The sequence below is a fragment of the Simochromis diagramma genome, unplaced genomic scaffold, assembly GCF_900408965.1.
Source record: "Simochromis diagramma unplaced genomic scaffold, fSimDia1.1 OVJJ01000685.1, whole genome shotgun sequence".
Taxonomy (NCBI): domain Eukaryota; kingdom Metazoa; phylum Chordata; class Actinopteri; order Cichliformes; family Cichlidae; genus Simochromis; species Simochromis diagramma.
This window is the reverse complement of record NW_024387477.1, coordinates 18,026,504-18,054,408: the sequence shown is the minus strand read 5'-3', so window position 1 is coordinate 18,054,408 and position 27,905 is coordinate 18,026,504. Positions and strand designations below refer to the sequence as shown.

The following is a 27,905-nucleotide window of genomic DNA, read 5'->3' as shown; positions in this document are numbered from 1 at the left end:
AATATTCAGTAAATACATTCACAGAATTTTAGCGTGCTGACAGATACATTTAAAATCTCTGATCTTGGTATTTAAGCAACAGACAGTGTGCAATGTGAGCGAGACAACTCTTAGAACTGACTCTTTGGACATAAAATACTTCCAAAATGTCTCCACACTTAGCCTACGGCGATTGGCACACTTTATCCAGACAGATCTCATGTGACTTGGGCTATATAATTATTTTAGTGTCATAAGTTACTTAAGGTATCTTTAAACCCCAAACGCCTTAATCTCACATTTCACTTGATAACACATTTTCATCCAAGACCAAAGTTACGGCTTCTCAAAAGGATAGCAGTTCACATTGACACAGAGCTAAACAAACATCAGTGCTAGGATACTTTTGTAGCTGTGCCAGTCATTTTTGTTGCATCTAGCCCTTAGATCAAACTGACACGGATGCTCAACTGAATCAGGAATTCAAGCCATGAATAACAAAAAGCCTCTTTCATGCATTCAAATATAATCTTTTGTTTAGGATTTGTTCCCTTCACACAGCAGCCCTTGCATTATAGGATCAATTTGTTTGTTTGTTTTTTTCTCTAACTGCATAGCAGGGATGAAGAATTCTAAAGTATACAACTGGCAAAATGGAAAAAAAGACTTAAGTACACACAGTTGAAAAGAAAACTTGTCTGGCAAGCATATGCATGCTACTGCTTCCAGTAACAGTAATTTATAATAAGAATATTGAAAATAAGAGCTTTGGCAAAGATGTGAGTACATGCAGCATCACAAAGAAGGATTAGGTTTATTGATAATTATAGTTGATCCAGAGTAGCAGACACATGTAATTTTGATATTTTTAAGGATGAGTGTGGTATATTTTTGTTATTCACACAAGTGTTTCAGTGCAGTGTTTTTGTGAATCTTTGGATAAGTGAAAGGAAGAAGAGTCACTCCTTTTGGACTGAAGCTCCTCTGAGGGAAAGCATTGATTAAAGACGGGGTCGTTCATGTTGCTGGAGGAGAGAGATTGTTATCAGGGAACTAAATGGTTTCTATCCAAGACCTGATGCAATCTCAGGGACCTGAGACGTCATTTAGAGGAATACAGGTTTTTAGTGCTTGCTGTAACAGACTTCTGTCACTCTGTCTCAAATAAGATACTGCAATTGCAGCTGCAATCTGATTTCGCTCTGCACACTGCGTGAAAAGTTTAGCACATAGCTGTAAGGCACACTAAGGAGTTTGTTACCATGGCGAGGATTTGGAAGTGTGCAGTTCAATCACTGCTCCTTCATGTTTCTCTAAAATGATCCATATGGAAAATTTAAAGAGAACAATTTTGTTTGATAATAACACATGGTGGATGTTAATATTCCATTTATATCACAGTGCGATTTCTGTCACTATCAAAATAAGAGCCAACTCAGTCTTCCTGTTGACTGCTTTTAATGTGATGCAGCTGCAGCAGGAAATATTTGTTAGAATTACTGTTATCTTAGTAGAGCTCTGACACAGCTGGGAAAGTGAACAGTAAACAGTGAGGCTGATAGCCACAAGTTAAATTACAAACTAAAATGCTGATTACATGCATGCGTTGTTTCAAATGAATCCCCTGTGAGTGTGAAGGTGATTTGAACCCAGTGGGAGAATAGCAAGCTATTCTGCTACCAAGGAAAATAAACATACAGAATGTAAATACTTTAAATGGCTGTTACAGAGAAAATCCACCCATCCATTAATTTTCTTAACTGCTTATCCAGTTTAAGGTTGTTGAGGGGTGGGGGCCATTTAAAGCCTATCTATAGCTCATAGGGCTAGAGGCAGGGTGCACCCTGGGCAGGTCATAAGTCTATCACAGAGCTAACCAAGAGAGAAATCGACAGCTATTTAAGTTCACATTCACACCTGTGGCCAGTTTAGAATCACCGGTTCTCATTGCTATCTGCAGTCATTTCTATTTGGCAGTACTGGTTTATTCTAGGACCACTGTGGCCTTAAATCAATGGTGTGCGATACTGCATATTTTTGTATTGATCCTATACCAAGTAAATACAGGCCAGTATCGCCTATAACGATATCGATACTTTTCAATAAATAAGGTGGATGCGTCATTTAATTGTTAAATCTCAATTAATTTTCATGACTTTGAGTGTTTTTTTTTTTTTTTGTGATGTTTCCTTTTTTATTATTAAATAGTTCAAACCCAGGACATAATTAGGACAAAGCTTATAATTAAATCGAAAACGCTTTATTATTGTGGCGGCCATGGTCTGCGATGCTGCTGCAGGTGAGATGGACTCACCTGCACGGCATCTACAATCATGCCTGGCCGGCTTAAAACCTGTGCTCTGCTTGTGCTGTTGTAGTTTTTGGTGGTGATGTGTACGGCTGGCAGCGGGAGAGCTGCAGCCGTTGATGTAGTTTTACAGCAACCGAGTGATTATTGTAAGAGTAAATGATGCTGGGAAGCATGAAAATGCCATCGGGTCTGCTGTGGTGGTTTAGTTATCAAGTGTTTGTTTTTGTTTTGTTTTAAAGTGCACGCAAACCAGTAAACAAATTCAAACAAACAGGTACTGTTGAGAAACTATAATACAAAAGTTCTCAACAAAAACAACTGGTGAAAATATAATTAATATGTAAACAACTTAACAACCCAAAGCGTGTAAGTCACGTGACAGCACAACACCTAAACACAAGGGGGGGAGCAAAATGTGCCTGCTCTTCGCTGACACAGGAGCGGCGAGTCTGGCGTCCTGGCTGTTTCGTCTTTGCTGAAAGTACACCATTGCAAACAAGAGCAGAACTTAAAGTAAAGAATCGATCTCACCAGGCTAGTATCGATCAGATACCGATGCCGACTTGGTATCGATACAATCAATATTTGGATCGATCCGCCCACCACTACCTTACATGTACATGCGTGGAAATTTGTAGACAGACCACAAGCAAGATCTCACCACAGACGAGAAGTGGGTTTCAAAGTAGCTTGCAGAAGTGAAGCAACTGGGGACAGTAAAGCAGCTTAAACAAAACATCTGCAACATTTGCTCTGATTCTGTGGTCTGCCTGAACTCCTGCTTCACTAAAAAAAATCTAATATCCTAATATTTATATATTTTTATCCTAATAATATAATATAAAAGAATGAGAGTAGGTTATTGGCTGACTGATTTAAACTAGTGAGACAGTCTTTGTATTATAATGAACTCTTTCACTGTAGCCCTTCATGCTACTCCTGCTGTCAGGCATTTATTTCATCTTTCAGTGGTTGTCCTTTCATCAGTAGAGCGTCCTATAATCCTGGTTCTTAAGGCCCAGTTTTGGTGGTGCTTTTTAACTGTGCTTTAAATGCTATGAATCTTATGTTTGGGCAAATGAGCTCACCTCAAAAATAGCTCCTTCATGTGTGTGTCTTGGACTATTGTACCTGTTCCTGGTAATGTGGTCGCATATTTGCACCGAAGCTCTCAGTAAACAATTTATATGATGCTAAACATTTTCCTTAGTAAAAGTGGGAAATATCTCTTGTTGGAATGGGATCAACTGAATGGATAATATTTCTAAACTGGAAAGAAATATGTGTGTAGCTCATAACCTGATGTATTCTGCTGAAAGTCAGACTGCTTTCAAAACTTTGAAGCTAAATTACAGGCCTATTTAGGTCTTCATGTGCTATTTGTTTGATGTCTAACATGAAGTATAAGTGCGGCTGACTTTGCTTTATTCTGAATGAAGATGCTATTTTGCGGCTTCATTTTTCCAAATTCAATCTACTTTGCTTTGATGTCTGAAGTTACTAATTTTGTGCTATGAGTGGAAATAATGTTGCCTTATGCAGAGCATCAGACGGCAATAAGTTATAATAGAAAGGCACAGGCTACATCTCTGCTAAGAAGATTGATACACTGGAAGAACAATTTACGCTCACTAACAATTCATTTAAATCATAACCTCGTAGATGTCATCACTGAAAAGGCGGCCAAATTTCACAGAACATTAAGACTTAGATCACATTCACAGGAAGTTGAGGTTCACTTTTCTCTCAGAGGTAAAATGCCAAACTTAAGAAGTTCCTTGTGACCATTTGTACAGTGGGGCAAAAAAGTATTTAGTCAGCTACCGATTGTGCAAGTTCCCCCACCTAAAATGATGGCAGAGGTCAGTAATTTGCACCAGAGGTACACTTCAACTGTGAGAGACAGAATGTGAAAAAAAAAATCCATGAATCCACATGGTAGGATTTGTAAAGAATTTATTCGTAAATCAGGGTGGAAAATAAGTATTTGGTCAATAACAAAAATACAACTCAATACTTTGTAACATAACCTTTGTTGGCAATAACAGAGGTCAAACGTTTACTATAGGTCTTTACCAGGTTTGCACACACAGTAGCTGGTATTTTGGCCCATTCCTCCATGCAGATCTTCTCGAGAGCAGTGATGTTTTGGGGCTGTCGCCGAGCAACACGGACTTTCAACTCCCGCCACAGATTTTCTATGGGGTTGAGGTCTGGAGACTGGCTAGGCCACTCCAGGACTTTCAAATGCTTCTTACGGAGCCACTCCTTTGTTGCCCGGGCGGTGTGTTTTGGATCATTGTCATGTTGGAAGACCCAGCCTCGTTTCATCTTCAAAGTTCTCACTGATGGAAGGAGGTTTTGGCTCAAAATCTCACGATACATGGCCCCATTCATTCTGTCCTTAACACGGATCAGTCGTCCTGTCCCCTTGGCAGAAAAACAGCCCCATAGCATGATGTTTCCACCCCCATGCTTCACAGTAGGTATGGTGTTCTTGGGATGCAACTCAGTATTCTTCTTCCTCCAAACACGACGAGTTGAGTTTATACCAAAAAGTTCTACTTTGGTTTCATCTGACCACATGACATTCTCCCAATCCTCTGCTGTATCATCCATGTGCTCTCTGGCAAACTTCAGACGGGCCTGGACATGCACTGGCTTCAGCAGCGGAACACGTCTGGCACTGCGGGATTTGATTCCCTGCCGTTGTAGTGTGTTACTGATGGTGACCTTTGTTACTTTGGTCCCAGCTCTCTGCAGGTCATTCACCAGGTCCCCCCGTGTGGTTCTGGGATCTTTGCTCACCGTTCTCATGATCATTTTGACCCCACGGGATGAGATCTTGCGTGGAGCCCCAGATCGAGGGAGATTATCAGTGGTCTTGTATGTCTTCCATTTTCTGATGATTGCTCCCACAGTTGATTTTTTCACACCAAGCTGCTTGCCTATTGTAGATTCACTCTTCCCAGTCTGGTGCAGGTCTACAATACGTTTCCTGGTGTCCTTCGAAAGCTCTTTGGTCTTGGCCATGGCGGAGTTTGGAGTCTGACTGTTTGAGGCTGTGGACAGGTGTCTTTTATACAGATGATGAGTTCAAACAGGTGCCATTCATACAGGTAACGAGTAGGGGACAGAAAAGCTTCTTACAGAAGACGTTACAGGTCTGTGAGAGCCAGAGATTTTCCTTGTTTGAGGTGACCAAATACTTATTTTCCACCCTGATTTACGAATAAATTCTTTACAAATCCTACCATGTGGATTCATGGATTTTTTTTTTTTCACATTCTGTCTCTCACAGTTGAAGTGTACCTCTGGTGCAAATTACTGACCTCTGTCATCATTTTAAGTGGGGGAACTTGCACAATCGGTGGCTGACTAAATACTTTTTTGCCCCACTGTAGATCAAGAAGGAGTAAGAGCAAATTTCATTTGAATGTTATTAAATTATGTCATGTGGAACACTTTATATGTTAAGGACTTCTGATGTGTGAATTAAAGTGTTAAACGCATTTGTAATAGTGTCTTTCTGGTTTCTCTCTGAATTGTCTCAGTGGTTGTCTGTACTCGTCGTCTAGATAAAATGACTGTAGCCCTGGCCCCTGTATTGTTTCCTTCCCCATGTTCTTCTCTGCGTTTTGTCCTTTTATCTCTCCGGTCCCAGTGTCATGTGTCTTAATCAGGGTCTTTTTGTGTGTTACTTCTTGTTTTTGGTTTTTTTTGGTCTTATGTGCTAGAAGCTACTTTCAGTTCCTTCCTTATTCACACGATGCTATCACAGCAGGAAGCTCCACATCATGTTTGGAGGTGGATTTCTTTTTTTCTTTCTTCTTTTTGTGTTTTTATGCCAGATGGCCTCCTTGATGCAATCCCAGACACTGTTTAACTATTATCAATTACCCAGATTTAGAATAGAATTCAACTTTATTGTCATTGCACATGCACAGGTACAGGGCAACGAAATGCAGTTTGCATCCATCCAGAAGTGCTTTAGTGATATAGATATATTACAATATATATTAGCAATAATATAGATATGTGAGTATATTACAGAAATGGGTCTATTATGGTATGTTATAATGTACACGGTATGAAGTATGTTGTGAATATTCTATAACTATAAGTATGTACAGGCTGTAGTGAGTACAAGCTATGTACAGGATATGAACAGGATATAAATATGAAAAACTATACAGAATATGAAATAAATAACTTTACAGAATCTGAGATATACAGCTATACAGAAATGGGAACTATGCAAGTTGTAAACAGTTGTAGGATTAAAGATTATCGAATGTACAGAATGATTATTTACACAGAGCTATACAGTAGTGCAGTTAAGATAAGTGAGGGTGTAGATAGTTTCTACAGAGGTGCTAGTGCTAGTGGTTGTGAGTGGTGGTTCAGTCCATGTTATTATTGTGTGTTTGAGGGTACAGTTGTCCATTGTGTGTGTGTGTAGGTGGTTGTGGGTGTGTGTATGTTCAGTCCATGAGTTTAACGTGGGTCAGATGTCAGGAGGCAGAGTTCAGGAGTCTGACAGCTGTGGGGAAGAAGCTGTTCCGGTACCTGGTGGTCTTTGTCCGGAGGCTCCTGTGGCGCCTCCCAGAGGGCAGGAGGGTGAAGAGTCCATGCGATGGGTGACTGGGGTCTTTGATGATTTTCCCAGCCCTTTTCAGACACCGCTTCCTGTAGATGTCTTTTATGGCAGGAAGTGGTGCTCCGGCGATGCGCTGGGCAGTTTTCACGACCCTCTGCAACGCCTTCCGGTCCGAGGCAGAGCAGTTCCCGTACCAGACTGTTATACAGTTGGTCAGGATGCTCTCGATGGTGCAGCGATAGAAGTTCACCAGGATGTCTGAGGACAGGTGGTTCTTCCTCAGAGTCCTCAAGAAGAAGAGGCGCTGGTGAGCCTTCTTGACCAGCTTGGAGCAGTTGGTCGTCCAGGTGAGATCCTCGGAGATGTGGACTCCCAGGAACTTGAAGCTGCTCACACGCTCCACAGCCGTCCCCTTAATGTGGATGGGTGGATGTGGGTCAGCATTCCTCCTGTAGTCCACGATGAGCTCCTTGGTCTTCTCGGTGTTAAGCAGCAGGTTGTTTGTGTCGCACCACTCAGCCAGACGATCCACCTCTTCCCTGTAGGCGGCCTCATCGTTGTCACTGATGAGGCCAATCACCGTGGTGTCATCTGCAAACTTAATGATGGTGTTGGAACCATCAGCAGGTCTGCAGTCGTGGGTGAAGAGGGAGTTTAGACCTCTGTGTTGAATCTTTGTAGAGTTTACTATGTAACCTACGTAAGTGGCCGATGCCATTGCCAACATTCATGCTTGTGTGGTGCATTATATGTTAATTACTTTGCTGTTGGGTTTTATATGTGGTGATAATTGAGATAGAAACAAATTAAATCCTAGGACTTTTTTCCTTTCTGTGCCCCCACTGTTTGCACATTACCTGATACCCATTCCAATAGTTTCTGATATTCTCTGATATCTCTGATTTCTTATATTTAGGCCATTAGGTTATTCTTCCTTTTGTGGACTTGATGGATCCGAATGATTGAAAAACTTTGGTTAAAAAGTAGCCAGACATGCTTTGGAAGATTTGTCAATACTAAACTGAGCAGTCTCAATAGTTTTGCGCTGTGGCAACATAAAATATATCTATGTTACCAGGGAGGCACTAGTGAGGTATGATAAGCTTTAAATTATGTCATAGGTTACTAGGGATGGGAATTGATAAGAATTTAGAGATTCTGGTTCTGTTATCATTGTTACTCATCGATTCAATTCCTTATCAATTCTCATTCGGTTCCCACTGGCTCTGCTTTGAGAGTCACCACCATCTCTAAGCAACGTATTAAAGACAAAACCTTGAAATATTTCTGCTTTTTGCTATTTAAAAAAATCTTGAAATTTTTACTTAATACTTAAAATTTAATATGTTATAAATATATGATAATCATGTTGACTTTATTTTGACACTATGTGAAAGAGCTTAAAATAGCACTGTCATTGTACACTGTACATATACTTATAAGTACATAAACTACAATACATTATAGATTATCTTATTAATTTATTGTCATTTTTCCTTCCATGGTATTGAAAATGGCAACGGTTATTGGTTTTTTTCTTAGTTATCATATCAAGATTAAATTCTAGTATAATTAGAATCTTAATTTATAGGATGGATCATTTTGTGGTGCTACAGGTACACCAGATTATTTATTATTATTTATCTTTAAATCCTGAACAATGGTAACACAGAGCCTTGTGATTCAATGAAATTGCTGCGTTGCCACCCATGTGAATTAGTAGAGCCCCTCTCTTTGTAACTGGATCACACTTTAGTGGATTGGATTATAGGCAAGAATCTTCATCAGTTGCAGAAATAAACTGTATTTCAGTGCACACGCCGCTCTGCAGTAGATGGAAAAAAAATGGTAAAATAAATTATTAATTACAAATTACAGTATTTGCCCGTGTATTGCGGGAGCTCTGCAAGTGCCTTGGCTTAACCACAATTGTTTGGTGGCAGAAAATGACTCAAGAGCTGCATATGAAGGAAAAAAGCCCCACGTGAACCAAACTCCCTTTGTCTCGGTACAGGTTTAGCGCTGCAAAATAGAGCAAAAATAGAGCCACAATTGTGTTAAATGAGCAGTTACACTACAATGGCTTGTATCACGTTGGCTAACACCCTTGGCTAAGCAGTCGTATAATCACTTTAATGTGAGGCTGCTAGTTTTAATCCAGCTATCCAAGATAATTTACAAATTCTAAAAGCACTGGAAAAAAGACACTCATTACATGCACCAGTGTGTTGCCATTTTAGCCCACAGCTTCACAGCTTTATAGAGACATAGGAGTGACGGTAACATTCCAGCTGACTTCATTAAGTTTCATTTTCCATTTTATCTCTCTTGAAGTGGACGATTAAGCTGGCGCACGAGGGTAACTGATCAGCTAATCTGCCTGTGATTTATGTGGCAGGGAAACTGAGGACTTAACTGAGCCTTGGAACGCATTGATTACTGACATGGTTAATTGGCTAACCCTACCGGTACACTGAGACAGGCTTATTGGAAATGTCAAATCAAGTGGCTAATTTGCATTCATGATGTATGGTGTCTATTCCAGCTTCTGCCCAGGCAGCACAAACTGACAGACATAGCTGTAAAGAAAGGCTTGGGATAAATTTGCAACTGACCATCTGGCCTTCCAGGACACTGGCATTGGCTGCAACTTTTCCCCAACCCAGCATCCACATGTCTGCGCTTAGCTGGTATGTGATGAATAGAATATGAGCGTATGCATAACTCCTGATGTGAGTGAGACGCAGGACACCTGTGGGGTTTGAGTAAAGCTCCAGCTTTGGAAGGAGATGTAATTGATAGCATAGTGCTGACTGAATGGAAAATTATTTGTTTTTTAATACATTGTTCCTGAGTATGCATATATGTTTTAGAGATCAAAACGGTAGCTGAGACAATGTTGCCCCAGAAATACCCGCCGTGTAAGCAGATGAAAACAGCATGAAATGGAAAAATGTGGTTTTAGCTGATGGGGTAAAAGATTTCATGTGAAATGAAGGTGGTATGATTTTTCACTGTTTGAATAAAAAGATACAATTGGTTTCCTGCAGGCCATGCTAAGGAATATGTTTACAGATTTTCCCTAAGATACAAATGTACACAAGGAGCATCCTTAGAAATGGCAGCACTTAAAGGGGTTTGTGACTTAAATAGACAAAAACATATTCTGAGAAATCTGACAAAAGTGGACAGAATGTAAACACAAACAACAGAGACCAGTTGGCTGTAGAAGAAAGAAAAAAGCCTTTTGCTTGGAGGTTATTTCACTTTATTCTAAACCTTAATTAAAAGCCTTTCTTCACCAAAGCAACAGATGAATGTGTGTGTGTTCCTCTTACTCAATAATGTTCTTAACATGTTCTGTAAATGACACTCATTGGAGGTTCAAGAACCCCGGCATATTGAATAGAATGAGCTTGAGTCATGCAGTACAACTGTAGGAGTCCAAGCTACTCGGGACAAGGTCTGGCAATGGATTGTTAAGGACATGAATTAGCATCTGTATAGGTCTGCCATTCAAGAGGTTTCCCACAGTAACTGAATAAAATACATGCACATTTAATATGCAGAGACATTCTTTTCATATCTTCATCCTTGAAGCTGTTCTCTTCTCAATAAAGCAGCAAATGCTGTAGCCTGCAGGGCCATTTGCAAGGTACTGAATAGTCCAAATACATGTCATCCAGTTATCCACTGAATTTGAACAAACCTATAAAGTAATAGGTTTGTTTTCAGAGTAGGTGTGCTCAGTTCTTCAGTTCGTACTTTTCTGACGTAAAGAGAAACTCTGTGTGAAAGAAATACTGAACCTCAACAAAAAGATCTGATATACTTTATGCAAAACTCTATTTTTCCATTTCTGGACACAAAGACGTATTAATTCATTAATTCTGCATGCTTTTAACTATCAAGACTCCTTTTCTCCTCTTTGATGTGTCGACATATCATGTCCATTTCTAGGTTTATATTAAATTATTATAACTCAAAGCTTAAAGTCTTCATCTATTATATTTAGTCAGGTCTGAAACATGCTGATTCATTAGGTGATTTTAAGTTCAATATCAACCGACTGCTGTCTGGAAATAATCTCTCATCAAACTTCAGCTGGTTTTTTACTATTGTGTCTTCTCTTTTATCATGTGGCCAACTGCATATTGTCCAAAAATGTTCCGCTGCCCTATTTGGCTCATAGACCCAACCATGAGAAGCAAAGCTCATTTTTCTAGGTTTTGGGGAAGTTTTACAAACAAGAAACCGCAATGGAATAAAAATTCATAATGGCAAGAGCAAAGAGTGACCTTGTTTGCACGTGGGGGTTTTCCATCAACAGTTGCAGGGGATTTGTTCACTGTAATTTTGCAGTGGTCATTTTAGGCGTTTCTGTTAAAATATTAATGGAAGCTATGGAAACAAACAGAGTAATAGTTATATTTCACTTGGTTTTAGAATGAAATGGTCAATATGTTACCACACAAGCATGAAATATACAAAAGACAGAGTAAACTCGTTCATTGTCCTGCTCACCTCAACCATTACATTGGCAGGATTTCACAATAAAATCTCCGGCTGTTTTAAAATTCTGTACTTTTCAGAACACTTTACAATTTATTCAAAGTGTCAATTCTTTCCTTCCCCTTTCTTCTTATGCACTATTGGTCTGCATTAGCATGGGTCTTTTTTTCATCTCATGATCTTACACATTAACTGCTTTTTCCAATCCCCTCATGTTTCTACATTTCTCTCATTTTTTCCTGAAACAGCTCTGTTAGAGGTTGTACATGCCAGTAGAGACTGCTTGGTGGCCGGAGACTCGTGCTCGAGTGATGAGACTTGTAGTCCACGTCTTCGTACTTTGCGCCAGTGTGTGGCAGGCAATGGCAGCATGAAACTGGGCCCGGGCGCCAGGAGCCAGTGTGCCAGTGCAGTGTCTGCTCTGCTGTCCAGTCCTTTACATGGCTGCCAATGTAAACGAGGAATGAAGAAGGAGAAGAACTGTCTAAGCATCTACTGGAGTCTGCACCAGTCTATCATACATGGTATCTAACACACACACACACACACACACACACACACACACACACACACACACACACACACACACACACACACACACACACGTAATCTCAATCTATCTGAACCAAAATGTGTTTCTAGTTATATGTATACATTTTACAGCGTGTAAACTGGTGGCTTTGCCATTTTGATGGAATAAAATGAAGGTTGGGCGTAACAACCATTTGCCTGTTTGTCAGGTAACATGTTTTTAGCATACATTACCTATGTGGAGCAATAAAATACATTTATGTTTGGAAGCCACCCAGGCTGTGTACATGCCCTTGTTTGTAGACCTACGTATGGCCAGAATTTAGTTTCTGTGGCATGAAAGCATATTCTTACCACCTGCAGAAACAATTGGTTCTTGGCTTTTTTAAAAACACAACATTATGATGAAGCAAAGAAATAATTAAGAAAATTGTCAAGCATTCAAAGTCATACGTAATTTATAGATAAAGCAGCAGCCAGACGGGTTAGCTTAGCTTATAGAATATCACTTAAGCACTTCAGCCATTTCATTTTTTTCTATACGTTTTAAATTTTCTTTTTTTGCTGTTGTTTTTTCGGTTGTCTACCATTCTCAGGCAGAGACAGTGTCTCCCAGGAGGTGGTGATCAGAAGTCATGACTAATGATAATAAACACTGTCAGCACTGATGTATATATGTACATGAGAGTCCATTGATAAATACAAAAGAATGATCAGAATAAAAGGACAGGCTTTGAACAGATTATCTTTGGCTAAAATGGATAGCAGGAATGTATATGTGGCCAGTATGGACTATGTCAGATTAGAGCCTGACCAATACTGTTTGTATGGGTGCATATGCAGATCCAGAGCGTTAAAAAAAATAAAATAAAATTAGTCATCATACACCAGCCAATACTCTGCTACCCTCTTGACACCCTATGCCCTCATACGGACCTTACATTTGGTTTTTCTGCACCTAATAATTCATTCTACTCAATAGTGTTTTATCATTTGTTACATTGTTACTTAAAAAACAACAACAACAATTTACGTTAATGCTTAGTTTCAATACTTAACATATTTGGAATAGCTAGGTGAAATTTAAAATGCGTTGTGAAGCAGAGCTCGGGTCACAGGCTGTTATACCGGATAGACACAGATCATGTTAAAGTTACATTGAAGTAAAGGGAAAATAATGAGATATTTATTAACTTTAAAGCAATGTTTTCGCAACCTAATTGGCAACTTACTACAAAGACACTGCATGACTTTTCACCACCGTCCGCTTTGCTGTGATAATATCGTATGTGGTGTGGGCAGTGCTGAAAGGTACAGCCAGCAATAACGTCGAAGGCACTCTGCTGGGTAACCCATGAGAGAGAAATTTTAAATGAAATGCAATTTATCAACATTATATTCAGTAAAAAGAAAAAACAGACATATTGGATAACATACACACCGATGCTTATTTATCTGTGAAAGGCCAATAGAGGCTCATATATCAGTTGCGCTGTTCATCAAACAACATGGCACAGCAGAAAATCAAAGCAAGAAGCAACAGGCTGAGGAGGATAACAGACAGAGGAGCACTCTCCTACTGAAAGGCTGGTTCCAGTCTTCTCATGGCTCCCCAAGGAATACTTTGTCACTGATAATAGACAGATTCCAGACACTTGTAAATAAAGTGAACTGTTCTCAGTGTCAACCTAAACAATTAATCAAGAATCAGTTATTTTGAGGCACCGTTAAGAATGCAACTAGTGTTCATATTTCATGAAAAGGTCTACAGGAAGTGTGTGGCGGAAAATTAAATTGTGGCCAGAGGCTGTAAGCAAGCCTGTATAAGAGGACTGGATTACTGGGGGATTCCACATGCTCGCAATATGTGGTGTACAATAAAGTATATAATTTATGTTATTTATGTTCATAGATGTTATTATACTTACCCCCATTCTATTTTCTGAAAACAAAGAGCACCATGAGTGTTTAAAAATACCGCAATGTCGATATAAATATAGATATGAAACCCTTTTTAGGTTGAGAAATGTTTGGATTATACATGTGGCTACAGAAACGTAAATGCCAGCATTGGCGAGTGGGTTGAAAATAACACAATAACCCTGACAAATGAATAATAAGCTGAGGGAATGTGTGTGTAATTTATGACTGAGTGAACTGGAGTCTCAGTGACTAAATAAAAATGACTACATGCCATTATTTGTGTTTCTTGAGATTTAGATAAACTGTAGTGCCTACTGAAGCCTTTATTCCTAACTGTGTGTTGTTTTTTTCCCCAGGACTCAAGCTGGTGGAGAGTTACCCTTATGAGACAGTGGAGAGGGATTACAACTATGTCCGCTTGGCCTCTATTTCTGCTGGCAAGTTCACCAACCTTCATTAACTTTCACCATATTGTAAACCCCCTTACCCTTTGAAGATGTTTGTGTTCTATTAAGTATACAACATTACGCCAAAGCCTTTTCACTGTAAACATGCCCAATATAAACATTCACATCTCAGACTCAGCTGAAATAACATAATCCATGAACGTCAAAGCATACTAATGGAGGCATTTTTTGATACTACTGTCTTAAAATAAATGACTATTCCAAATCTGGCCTATGAAAAGAACATACCAGCTTAATATAACACCGAATGACAACAGACTGAACTAAATATCCCTTATCAAATGAGGCAAAGTTTTATTTAAGAACAGCTGAAATCAGGTTTTGATACTGATGTGGTCATTGTTATCAAGAGCCAAAGCCATGTTTTGGCTATACATTATATGAATCTGCTGGGAATGGGACTGGAACCAACACAACAAAACCAAATTCATATATAATGAACACAAGTAGCAAATGTTTATGTTAAAAACTGGGACCAAATATTTGGCATTTAGCCCAAAAAAAGAACTAAAAATAAATCAGTTATTAAAATATTGCTGACTTTTCTCCGTTGACATTTCATAAACTGCACCGCTGTCTTCATCTAGTTTGACCAGAGGACCTGCCAGCTTTAAAAATATATATATGTAAACAAGCTTATCACTCATCTCTGAAGTACACAACTCACAGAGGTCAGCTCACTTCCACATTTCCCAGGCAACATAAATCCCAAAGGCTCATTCACAAATTGTCACAAAGTAGCAAAAGCTGCAATCACTGTGCTGCTCATTTCAGTGCCAGATCTACACAGAAATATTTGATATTTGACATATATTTATTAGTTCAGTCGTCATATATTACGAACAAAAAAAAATAACACTCTTCAATAATAATAATAATACTAATAAATCACTGAACAGGCTCAGTAGTCCCTATATTTATGCCCGGCCTATATTCTTATCATTAACAAACATCAACAAACAGAATAATGAATTGCACATTTTTATGCACATATCAACATCATTCCACAATTTAATCCCAACAACAGAAATAAATCTTTGTTGAATCTCTTTCTTTGCTTTATTATAATAAAATAGAAAAAAAATCTCTCAAGTCAAACTTAATCTCCCACACTGAGAAAAACCTTCACACGCAGTTTGAGAGTACCTTAGATTTAGCTTGAACTTAATTTGCATTGTTTAAAAAAACAACAACAACACATTTCATTTAAACCAGTTTCATCATATCGAACCTGAGAAACAATGGCTCAGTGTGATCATAATATCCAGACTTGTTAATGACCCCTATTACTCTTTTTTTGTAACATAACTATTGGATTTATTGTTTTGAGGGTCACGCCCCACAGTTCCACACAGTAAGAAAAAAAAGGAAGTAGAAGTGAACAGTAAATTATATGCAGGGCATTATAATCCAACACATCCTTAGTTAAAAAAACAAACAAAAAAAACCTCCTAATGATTTTGATATATTTTACCTATAATATAATGAAACATGTTATGTTTCATGTTAATTTATAATTAGTCATGACATCTAAAATTTTACCTCATAGACTCTTAATTTTAGATGTCAAAACCTTTAATTCAATATTACATTAGTATAACAATAGTGTTCTGATGCAAAAGATAACTTGTTACAATAAGTTTGTGTACCTGTGCTATTGGATGTTACATACGACTGAAGATTTACAGTCACCATGAAATAAGAAATGGAAGATGAGATCTTGTAAAGTAAAAGATAAAAAGTAAGTAGTTAAAAGTCTGATAGTGAAGTATTTTAGCTGTTGACAAGCATTTCAGTCTTGTCTAAAGCAAAGGACATGGCAACTCAGAAATCACTTTGCATTTAATTCAGGTTTTTTTTAAGCACCAAATCAGTAAAACAAATACTCCAAGGCGCTTTATGTCGTAAGTTAAGGACTCTATAATAATACATTAAAATTCTTTACTGTTCTCTGGTAATACCTTATTTAACCTACTTTGTGGAGGTGTGGGTAAATACATGTAAACGTTCATTATAACTGGTGCACATTCTGCAGAAAAGTAACAAGAATTGCACGTCTTACTGGGTTTTGTGAAAACACAATTTTTCTTTTCTTACTGTCATGTTTAAATTCTGCGACCCTGTGGAATTCAAATTAGAAAAAAAGGAACAATTGAGTGTTCATAATTTTTCTGTTGGGCTGGGGGACGGGGTACAATTTAAAAGGCAAATTAAATTCAAAGATTCACAATATTCAGATTAAAGGAGCCCATCTCAGTTATGATAGGGCCAGAGGCAGGGTAGACCCTGGACAGTTCTCCAGTCTGTCACAGGGCTAACAGAGTGACAGACAACCATTCCCACTCTCATTCATATCTATGAGCAATTTAGACAGACCAGTTAACCTAACCCTACTAGCTGCATGTCTTTGGACTGCAAAGGGGAGAATCCACACAAACACAGAGAAACATTCAAACCTCAGACAGAAAGGCTCTGGCTGATTCGCACCTTCAGGACCTTCTGATGTGAGGCAATAGTGCTAACCACTGCGCTCGACCGAATATGAAACACTTTAAAAAAATATATATCCTTTTCTCCAGTATAAGGTCATAGAGGGGTGTTAAATATGTTAAGAGTTGAAATTATGACATTGTGCTATGTTCAAAGCACTGAAGGCCAGACTCTTCGTCTGACGCTCCTTTTGTTTTTCTGATAGTCAAAAACAAGTCCCCCAATTTTTGTTTACACACACACTTCCTCCTTAAACCTGATGTTCAATTCCAAACTCCTTATCTGATGTTTTAACAACAGGAGATTACATCTCATCAGGATAAATTGGTAAACTAGTACATGCTTATGTTCTCATTCACATACACACAAAACCTCTCGATTAGTTTTCTGTTGAAACCTTGTCACTAACCTTACTTCCGTCCACAGACTCTGATGTTGGCATGACAACTGTGAATCGCTGCCTGGATGCAGCCAAGGCTTGCAATGTGGACGACTTGTGCCAGAAGCTCCGCACAGAATATGTCTCGGCTTGTATCAAACCCACTGCCAAGTCAGGCCTGTGCAACCGGCCCAAATGCAATAAGGCCCTGCGCAGGTTCTTTGACCGTGTTCCTGCTGATTATACACATGAGCTGCTCTTCTGCCCATGTACGGACACAGCCTGTGCAGAGCGTCGAAGGCAGACCATTGTGCCCAGCTGCTCGTATGAAACGGTGGATAAACCCAACTGCATTGCACAGATGAGGATCTGCAAAGCTGACTATGTGTGCAGGTAGGAACAGAAGTAAATACGTAATAATAGACTAATAGACTAATAGACTAATAACAGACTCCACTTGGCAAATGTATGCATCAAAACATAAAGGAGGTTCGCTTGCATCCGTAAATTATTTATATAATATCAACATGTTATTGGTTTCTCCTTACAAATATTATTTTTTCAACAGTTTTTTCAGTTTTTGGGAAATAAATAACCAGCAGATATAATCAGACACCTCCCCAGTGAGGTCACGGCTGTACTTCTTGTTCTGCTTTGGAGCCAAAACCAGTTTTTCACCTGCTACAGGTTCTGGCTAGAGGGTAATTCAAGCCTGAAGTAAATTTTCCAGGGCAGAACAAGACTAACATCACCAGCTACTGAAGTTAGAGTTTCTCTCTGGAGAAGGTAGCTGGTGAGAAAGCAGGAAACGGAAAGGACTGAACAGCAAAAACGAATCTTTCAAAGTAAGAGCGAGGGTATTACCAACTAGTTAATCAATTGCAGATGGCATTTTCTCCCAGAAGGAGAAAAAAATAAAAGTTTCTAAATGCAGCCTTCTTCAGCAACCTGCATGAGTAAAAGTTTTTTGTTGGAAAGCATTTATCACTATGCGATCTTATTTTGATACAGCAACACACGGCACTAAGATAATTGTTTACTCCAGCTTTGATATTGCTAAATACTCTAGTTTCTCTTGTTTTTCTTGGATATAGATTTTACTTGTATTCTCCATACATATTTAGGCCAGTGCTGTTCAATCGTATGGCTCTTTGAAACTAAATAAACAGCCACTCAATCAACAAAATGGCCTGCTGTTTTACCCTAAAGCTTTGTACCACCAGTGGTTAGAACACCCCAGAGAGCCTGTTGGAATAACACATTAAATATTTAGCACAGATAAAGAGCCAGATGGATCAGAGTTATCACTCATTGCTATCTCTGGTCATGGCCATTATTTTTCCACAGCCCCATTAGACTCAGAGGGCTTTACTAATGATCCCAGGTCTGGGGAATGAAATATATTACTCTTTCTATCACTTTCACATTACAGCTCAGTGCTTTCACTCTTCACCATGGCCTGCAATATTTCTTTAATGTTGGAGCAGCAAACTCTTAATTAAATGACGGAGTTATAACTTAAGTTACTTAGAGTAAGAAATTATATGTAAAAATGAAATCAGCAAACCTTTTAGATAAAAATGTAGAGTTCTGATGTGTTCTTCCTAACTAGTATGCATTTTGTGTTTTTATAGGTCTCGTCTGGCACAGTTTCAGTATGACTGTGAACCGTCCAAAACATCTGCCAGTGGCTGCAAGCAAGAGAACTATGGAGCCTGCCTCCTCGCCTACACAGGGCTTATAGGTATGTGAACATCTGGAATGTAACACGGAGAGCGAAAACACACAGTCGAAAACATAAAATCAACACCTGTAGGAGGAAAAAGACAGTATGTAAGTGACGCTGTGTGGCATATGTTGGGAGAGAGAAGGAAAGAGAAAACTGTGCAGCCTTAAATGCACCGGAATGAGCAAAAGCTAGCTAGAAGCTAAATTAATAAATACAGAACAGGTTAAGATTGAGTGGGGGAACGAAAAGACAAAGTTCAGCTTGGTATAAGATGGTATAAGTATAAATATCTCTCATTGCAGAAAAAACTGAAGCTCTTTATGCAGAGTGAGGTTTAATCTGTTTTATAACAGGTGGCAAAAGAAGAAGAGCAGGTAGAGCAGACATTTCTTTTCCATGCACTGGAAAGAGGAGCTAACCTAATGCATTTCAAGAATCTCAAATGGTGCCCCTCAGCACAAACACACACTTGGCATTTTCATTCTTGTCTTGTATTTATTACAGTACTTGAAATCCCACCAACACTATGTTGGGGGGCGCGGGGGGGGAACAGAAAACAATCTCAATGCCAGAGACTTCTGTGACCTAAAAAAGAGAAAATTGGAGCATTTTTCAGCATCACTCTATTATATAATATGACTGCAGCCAATCTAACCTGTGGTGTTATAATATTACCATGCTTTTACATCAGGCCAGTGTATAGGGAATGCAGAGTCCATTAAGGCTTCAGAAAATAATGCATCATGATTACAGTGTAACAACTCAAAAGCAATGCGCATTTAATATTGATTGACGGCTGGCGCTGTCTCTCTGCAGGAAGTACAATAACTCCCAACTATGTTGACAACTCCACGTCCAGCGTAGCCCCATGGTGCTCATGCTCAGCCAGTGGGAGCCAGAGAGAAGAGTGTGAGAATTTCCTGGGATATTTCACAGACAACATCTGTCTCAGTGAGTGCTACCTTTTTACTCTAATGTCAACAAAGTAGTGCACAGACTCAGGTTTTTGTTGTAGGATTGTGTCCATTTAGAGATATTTGGGAATAAATCATTAGACTATGCTGTTGGCAGCCTGTTTAACTGGTGACATGTGGTTCAAAAGAAAGGGTTAATGCGCCTTTTTTGTAAGTTTTGGTTTATAGATTAACCCTTGCCTGTGTAATGTCAATATTTTTGTTACTCTGCCAACATTTATTGTGTTATTAAATCAATACAACCACAACCATCCATCCATTCTCTTCCGCTTATCCATGTCAGGGACTTGCTGGCGCTGAAGCATTTCCCAGCCGCCACGTGGCGAGACGCGGGGTACAACCATAACAGTTTATGGATGTTTACTTTTTCTCAATGGCAAGCATTGGAGATGTATGGTTAATATTTAGAATTTACCGCTGTTAAAACACACGTATGTACAGAAGTGATACTCGTGACAAAATGTAATGAAAAAAGAAAAATCAATCATAATCAAGATATACTGTAGGCAGAAAGAAATATGTTTATCTTGAACAAATATAAATGAAGGAAGGTTTTCTGGTAACTAACTGTTTACTTCTGTGAAACGGACTAGATTATTGCCACTCTGGAAAACAAATAGCCCGTGTCTGCCGATCTATACGACACATGAGGGACTATTTTGCTGTGTCTTGCATGTGTATTTCCTACACTTGATGAAAGTATACTGTGACTGCCTGCCCATTTTGTTTTGTCACACATTGCAGCTCTTATATATTTGTTGTCACTGGATCTAGAACAGAATTTAGAACAGGGGACATTTCTTGATAGTGATGAATTTTTAGTGGCATCTGGGATGAAAAGTTCCTAATCAGATTTGAGGTCCTGGTCATGGCTGCACCATGCTGGCAGTTCTGCGGGGTCGCTCATTCCTTGGGCAAGAAGGCCAATCAATTTCAACAGTTTTCTCTCCTTGCTGGTGTTGGGCTTGTTCTCGGCATAAATTATGGTCAAGCTCATCCTTGTCTTATGCGTTGCTATACCTTAAACGGTTGAGCACAGGGGTGTAATTTCCAGGGGGGTTAGGGGGGTTATGACCCCTCCAATAATCAGACCCAACCAATATAACCCCCTCAATAAAATTATGAATTATTTTGCATAAATAGGCTGTTGATTTTCTTTCCTAATTTCAGGTATTACCAGCAAAATAGTTGCATGTTTAATCATCTGGCAATTTACCCAGATTTATTTATTTATTTAGACAGAGAGTTTGACTCTGCCCCAGACCATTTCCTATGGGTTACCCCCCACACACATACACTCCTTCCCCACCCTTCTAACTAGAGTTTACACTGTCTTATCCAATAAAAGCAAAAGGCCTTGCATTCATTATCTTCCAAATTCGCCTCTCTTCTACAATTTCTGAGTTCAAAATCTTTTCACTGTCTTGATGGATACACAGTAACACAGGCGAAGTGCTGCGTTCCACCACTGACTTGCAGTCGATTTGAGTAGTTCCCAAAAAAGAGGGTAAAATGTGCAGGATGTACAGGATGACAGGTGTAAGTGCATGAAATGTAACACTGTTGGGAACTTGTGCAGGAAAATCAGGAGCAAAGATGAAAATGGACATGCATGCAGGTACACATATACAAACAAATACACCCTGCTCCATCCACCCACTCAGTGTTTACAGAATGAAGTTAGGGGTTAAACTTCAGGGAGACTTACTGGGGATATTAACAATTTTGCTCATTTATATTTCATATTATATTCACTATATAGTACATTACTTTATGTGAAATTGAACTGCATCTGGCACAGGTTTAAAAAGACAGAGCCTGCAACTGTAGAGCTGAAACAAATCCTGTTTTCCCAAATTGCTGGCTCCCTCTGATTTCTGTGGTTTCACATCCTTCCACTTAACTCCTGGTTGAGCAGTGTAATTTCATTTGTAAGATAAAACACAAAAAATGCATTTTGTAATCAGTATAATTTTCACTGATAACCTGTAATACAGGACATTCAAGGGGCTTGATATGAAAACCAAATTAAGCTCCATGGCAGGCATAATGATAGGATGGAGCTGTTGGGATTCAGTGAGAAAAATGTTTTCCAGCATACTTCATCACTGGCACAGAGAGAGATGTGTTTAAATCAAGGGTCTCTTTGTAAAATTCAGAGTGTGCTCTTTCTCACTCCCTCTGGTTCATTCTTTCATTTATGAATGAAACAAAACACTTTTTTAAATGTTGCACGATCATTTGCACTTTACGTGGTTTCCTTGGTAATTCCACCTGCTCTTTCAGACAGTCACTTCTAACTGAATTATATGTAAGCAACCCTGTAATTATTAGCCTATTTAAAACTTATATCTTATTTAAAGAACTGATGGAAAATAAATGCTGTTGAAGATTTTGGAAAATTTTTAATTCCCCAGGTGTGTTAAAGTGATCAAAAAAGAGATAAATGTGCAAAAGCACTGTCTGCTGACCAATCAGTGCTCAGGAGAATAATCACACCATTCTTGGAAGATCCCTCAGACCTTGGTGGTAGGTAGAAAGACGCTTTTCTTTGCAAGCTCCTTTGACTACGATGACCTGGATGACTGAGAACCTTCACAGACATAAGATATCAAGGTCTAAAGAACAATAACATCACTTTAAAATTTCTAGTAGCCCAAGAGAAACAAACAAACAAACAAACAAACAAAAAAAAGGGATAAAAATTGCGTCTAAGAATTTGTGTTCACCTCTGAAAGAAAAAAAGAGTTTAGAAAAGGAGTGGGCAATTAATTTTCTCAAGGGGCCACATGAGAAATTGGGACTGCCACGTGTGTCTTATGGAAGCTCTGGAAAACTAATAGTCCTTTCCTGCTTTAGATACTTGTAAAAACCTCTTTCTTAAAGAGAATCTTAAAGATTCTTTAAAGATCTGATTGATATCTGATCTTTAAAACAGAGCACCTATTTGTACTACACTATCTATACTATCAAATTAGCAAGTATAGGCTGCATTTGAACTTTGGTTTTATGTTTATTCTTTTAACTTACTCTTCATTGTTAATTTAAAGGTATTTTACACACATCTGTACATGCATTTACTGTAATCTGCCAGGTTCTCCTGTTATTTAACAGGGAAACAATGCTGATACGTTTGTTGACTTACATAGTGAGCATTTTGTTGTTTACCTTTATAAGATAACATAGGCCAAACTTTATTTTTATAGTGTTGCTAACCAAAGTGCTTGAAGCTGTTAAACTAAAGTACACTGACACACTCTTTGATTATCTGTAGCCATGTAACAAGGATGCTACAGCTTTCCTTGCAGAACTTGCTGATATTTGTTGAAATGTCTATATATATATAATATATAATATATAATGCTTTTTTAAAAAACATGAACAACTGTAACTCTCAGACACTCTCAGCTGACACAACATAAATTAGTCACCATTGCCATACATGTATTTGCATTATGTCTTTCTCTAGTCTCTTTGTTTTCCATGCAAATTTTTAAACTTCCTCTCTTTCCTTCATATTTTTATGACCTCTGCTCTGGAGTGTGAATAATGAATGTCCTTATTACTGACCCTAGCAAGCATATATCTATCACAGAACCTGTACACATTGAGAATATCTTTGGTATGTGTAGCGAGGTGAATCTTTGGCCAGTCTTTCCTCGGGCCCCCTGCCTAGAAAAGATACAGAGACGTCTCACAGTTATTTGGCCAGTGCAAACGGTCTAAGTGTTAATGAGGTCGATGTGGAGAGGCAGGTGCAGTTTGGATGCTTGAAGAGAATACTGAGTATTTTCGCCTTTCTTTTTTCCTTTTCTCCTATGCTGTCCAAATCCAAACTGGCCTTGGCCTAGGAGAACCTCTTATGCAAGATTTACAACGCAGAACAGGAGGCATCTGTCATGACTGAATAAGACATGAATGTAACTCAATGAAAACACCAAGGTGCTGCTGCTGAGGAATAGTAACGTTCTTTACTGCTATATCTAATGTTTCAGGTAATGCGTTCATGATGTTTGGAAGGGAGTCAGACCAACAGCCGACTCACAGCCAGTACAGCACAACCAGCCAAGGCAGAAGAGAAAACAGCAGCACCACCTCTCCACCCGGAACCATAGAAACCATGAGGAACATTCTGGATACAATAATACCAACACAGGTGTGCAGTTTTCTCGTCATTCTTTTCTTGCACCTCTACAAAATCCCACGTTTAGAAGTGAACCATTTCTGGCAAAACAACTTTCTCAGATGTGCAACATTGTAGGCTTCTGAAATTATTTTGTACAGGACCGAGACAACGACAGTGAGATTTGTTGCTGTCTGTGCTATTGTTTCAGCTGCTCATTTTCCGTATTCCAAATGGAATTTGTCTGCTGAAAAATGACATAAATCGTGTTAATATGACCATTTTTTTAAGGTATAAACATTTGAATTCACCTCCAAAAGTTGATTCTGTTCATCAGTATTCGTCACTCATCAGTCTGAAGACGTCACTTGGATGAGTGACGAAACGTTTCTGCCACTGAAAACGCTTCGTCCAGATGAACAGGATCAACTTTTGGAGTTTTACTTACCTGGATGATTGAACATGCATCAAGACATTTGAATTCACCCTTATATAGGACCATCATGGGACACTTTTATAACTAATACTGCTGCTAATACTTGCATTAGGCAACACAATACTAGCCAGATAATACCCTAACCAAGCTGACATGGGGTGCTGATTAGGAAGTCTCGAAATAAGGTTTACCTTTTTGTTAATTCATTTCAGTGCAAATAAATATGTAGTGCATTTTAACTTCTGCATACACATACTACACCATAGCAAGTTCACTCTCTTTATTCAGAATGAGAAGTATAAAAAATACTGTTTTCATTGCCAAGTGATGATCTGTGGCGCCTAGGTTAAATTTTATTCATAAAAATGTAAGTTGCACACATAAATATTCAATGGACCACTGCAGCTAGTCTTTGGCACATCCATGTGCAGCAGGCTATGCATGTTCAAGGTCCAATGTAGCACTGCAGCCAGCCATTTTTCTTGGGGAGGACATTAAGTATAATACATTACAATATAATATATTACATTTTTGACTATGATCACCTAATCTGACACAGAAACCATTTCAAAACACAACTGTGTGTGTGAGGGTCTTCTCACTGCATTTCAGTGGAAGCAGCTCTTGCTTCCACTTTAGCTTTACTTCAGTCCTTACGGTGAACCACAAGCAAAGCTAAATTGTCCTTTTTATTACTTTTGTGAATATAGTCACATTACAAATCCCTAAACAGGTACAATAATAGATAGATTCTAGTTATTGAAAGATTTTTTTCACAACTTATGTACCATTAAGCTCTACATTTTTGCTCACTTGTCTTTAGGCTGAATCCTTTTCTCCCTTTCTCTATGTAAAAGCAAAGTTTAAAGGTATCATTAAGTTTGTCCTGTGATTATTGGTAGCAGCAGGAGAGAATGGCCTGGTACTTACAGCGTGTCTGTTTGAGCACTCAGACTGCTTTCTTACTACAAGTCTCATTTAGCCACACAGTTATGCAGCACTTTTATCTACGCCTTGCACGCACACACACACACACACACACACACACACACACACACACACACACACACACACACACACACACACACACACACACACACACACACACACACACACACACACCACTGTCTGTAGGAGAGTCCCAGCTGATAGGGTTTTTCACGGTGCAGCTTTAAACACATTTTTCACCCGAGTTGCTGCCTGTATTTGTGTTGGGAAGTGCAAATTTGGGCTACATTGCTTCACTGCATAGCTTTTGTATACAATGATGATAACTAAAACCTTTACTTTGAGTGTCTTGTTGTGAAATAAGAAAATAAATATGTAAAAATTCAATGGGAGTGGAACAAGATAGATTTAAGGCAAACTGGTTACTGAATAGTTTATATTGAGATGTACTTTAGGTAGAGATGTAGTACAGAAGCTGCAGAAGACTGCTGAATAGCAGGTTCCAATACAGACTAGACCAGGAGGTGGGGGGAAAAAATCAAATGAGCACATCAGGTATGAACCACATTCTTTGAAATGTTTGTGTAGCTCCCACAAAGTCCAAGTATTTTAATTTTACTGAAAATGAAAAGAGAAATTTCAAAGGTGAAAGAGATAAATTTGTATTTGACAAGAGATGACACAAGGACATTAATTCATATCTGTGTTTGGCACCTAATCACTAATCTGCTTTTATATGAGCAGTAATGACACATGAAACTCAAAGCGTTTACAACAATTAAAGAGATTGGAAGTCATGAAAAGATGAAAAGACTAACTTCCCTGTCTCTTTCCAGGTCTTGGGAAATGAATTACTGGTGGGCCACTCCACCATGTCATCTAACAGTCTCCTAAACGCTGCCTCACCTCACAGTCTAATGCTTCAAGCTGCCTTCAGCCTTCTGTTGCTACTCCTTCAAATCCTTATCAATGAACGCTAAAGAGCACAGGGGGGCATGCCAAGGATTCTCCTAGTACCAAGCAAATGGGAGCACCTGTGCAGTTCAGAGGAAGTGGACCGCGTGGCGTTATTGCTCCCTCTAAATTTGTACAGCGATTCTGTTCTTCTATTTTTCTCTCTAAATAGTCCGGTTCCACCTGTCAGAGTTCTCATTCTGAGTGTGGGAGCCTTTGACAGACAGATGCCTGTCTGTGCATTTGTATATTATTGCGATCAAGCTGAAATGAAGTCAAGGTGCTGCTTCTGTGGACTAGCTAAGTTTTCAGCTATCTCTGTGTATCTCTATTCAGTTATATTATAAGAAATGTGTATGATATTTAGACATGAAGTATGTACTGTGAAGATTTGTATTATAAACAGAGGCTCTTGTTTAAATATGGTTCTGAAAAATGACTGGAGAAAACTTTGTATGTGCTCTGTGGATAAAGTGTTCAGAAAGCTGCTGTCTCTTCAACTGAGTGAAAGAGGACCATTATACCTGACCAATACTGGAACTGTCGAGCGACCAAGAGACAACAGAGCTGCATTTCACTCAGACATCCTGGACTAATGCACTGATTCCAAAAATGTCTAGCACAACTATCAAGAAGAGATGTGACGAGAACATAAGAAAAACCTTGACATCATCATCATCTTTTCCATTGAAACTGTCCCTTTCTCAAACTCCCCAGCAACATTTCACTTTTTATCGCTAAAACCTCAGAAGCTGTTGATAGAAAATAGAAGTCCTTGGTCTTTATCAGCGAAGGTGACTTCTGGGACTTGAAAGGAAATAACCAGAGAAGCTGAGACTCTTTACCTGTAGCTGCTGTGCTTTGTGTTTGTGAGTGCAATGGCCCTTTGTTTCTCATTGTGTAACTGACCATTTCTATACAGAGCTCTGAATTTTTGTGCCGGAGAACAAAGGGAATGGTTTTACTTATTGAGGTGTCACCTACACCAGTAGGGAGCCTGTTAGAGATTTGACAGTAATGAATGATTCAGTATTTCCTGTCTGGGAACATGCCAACCAGAGGAGTAGCAAATAAAAGTTCTCCGATCATTATGAATACATTTTGCTATTATTCAACCTTTTCTAATTAAATTAGCAATGTTTAGTGCTGTTGAAGTTAACACTATTAGGTTACAATTTCACTCCATATTTTTTACACTCACCAGAGTTTGAGAACCACTGACAGCTAAACTAACAGTCATAAAACCTATGAGGTACTATCAAGTGATTATTTGAAGTAAGAATATAACAGGAGCCCTTTTGACAAAGTCTGATCTGTCTTAAGCCGATAAATTGCTTCATATTGGAGATGCGCTTATATCTTGCTTCGAATTCCTTAACGGCTATTTGAAAAACTAATTTTAAAGGCATTCAATATATTAATTATACATACTTAAGTTAATTATCTGAAAACTGTATTGATTTTTGCTGCACTTACTAGCTAATACCAACAGTAGATACAACTAGTGCTACATGTTACTGCCAAAGACCAAATAAGAAAATACAAAATT

General features: G+C 38.8%; 1 protein-coding gene across 1 annotated transcript in view; it reads left to right on the top strand.

Annotated features, from left to right (window-relative positions):
• The window catches only part of gfra4b (GDNF family receptor alpha 4b), a 55,613-nt gene extending 28,162 nt beyond the window's left edge, over nucleotides 1–27,451 (top strand). Inside the window, exons 3-9 of the mRNA XM_040016239.1 lie at nucleotides 11,651–11,926; nucleotides 14,213–14,293; nucleotides 17,240–17,585; nucleotides 18,827–18,936; nucleotides 19,738–19,872; nucleotides 23,891–24,051; nucleotides 26,239–27,451. Of these exons, the coding sequence (XP_039872173.1) occupies nucleotides 11,651–11,926; nucleotides 14,213–14,293; nucleotides 17,240–17,585; nucleotides 18,827–18,936; nucleotides 19,738–19,872; nucleotides 23,891–24,051; nucleotides 26,239–26,382 (1,253 nt within the window). The 3' untranslated portion in view covers nucleotides 26,383–27,451. The remainder of the gene's footprint in view (nucleotides 1–11,650; nucleotides 11,927–14,212; nucleotides 14,294–17,239; nucleotides 17,586–18,826; nucleotides 18,937–19,737; nucleotides 19,873–23,890; nucleotides 24,052–26,238) is intronic.
• The last annotated feature ends 454 nt before the right edge of the window (nucleotides 27,452–27,905 follow it).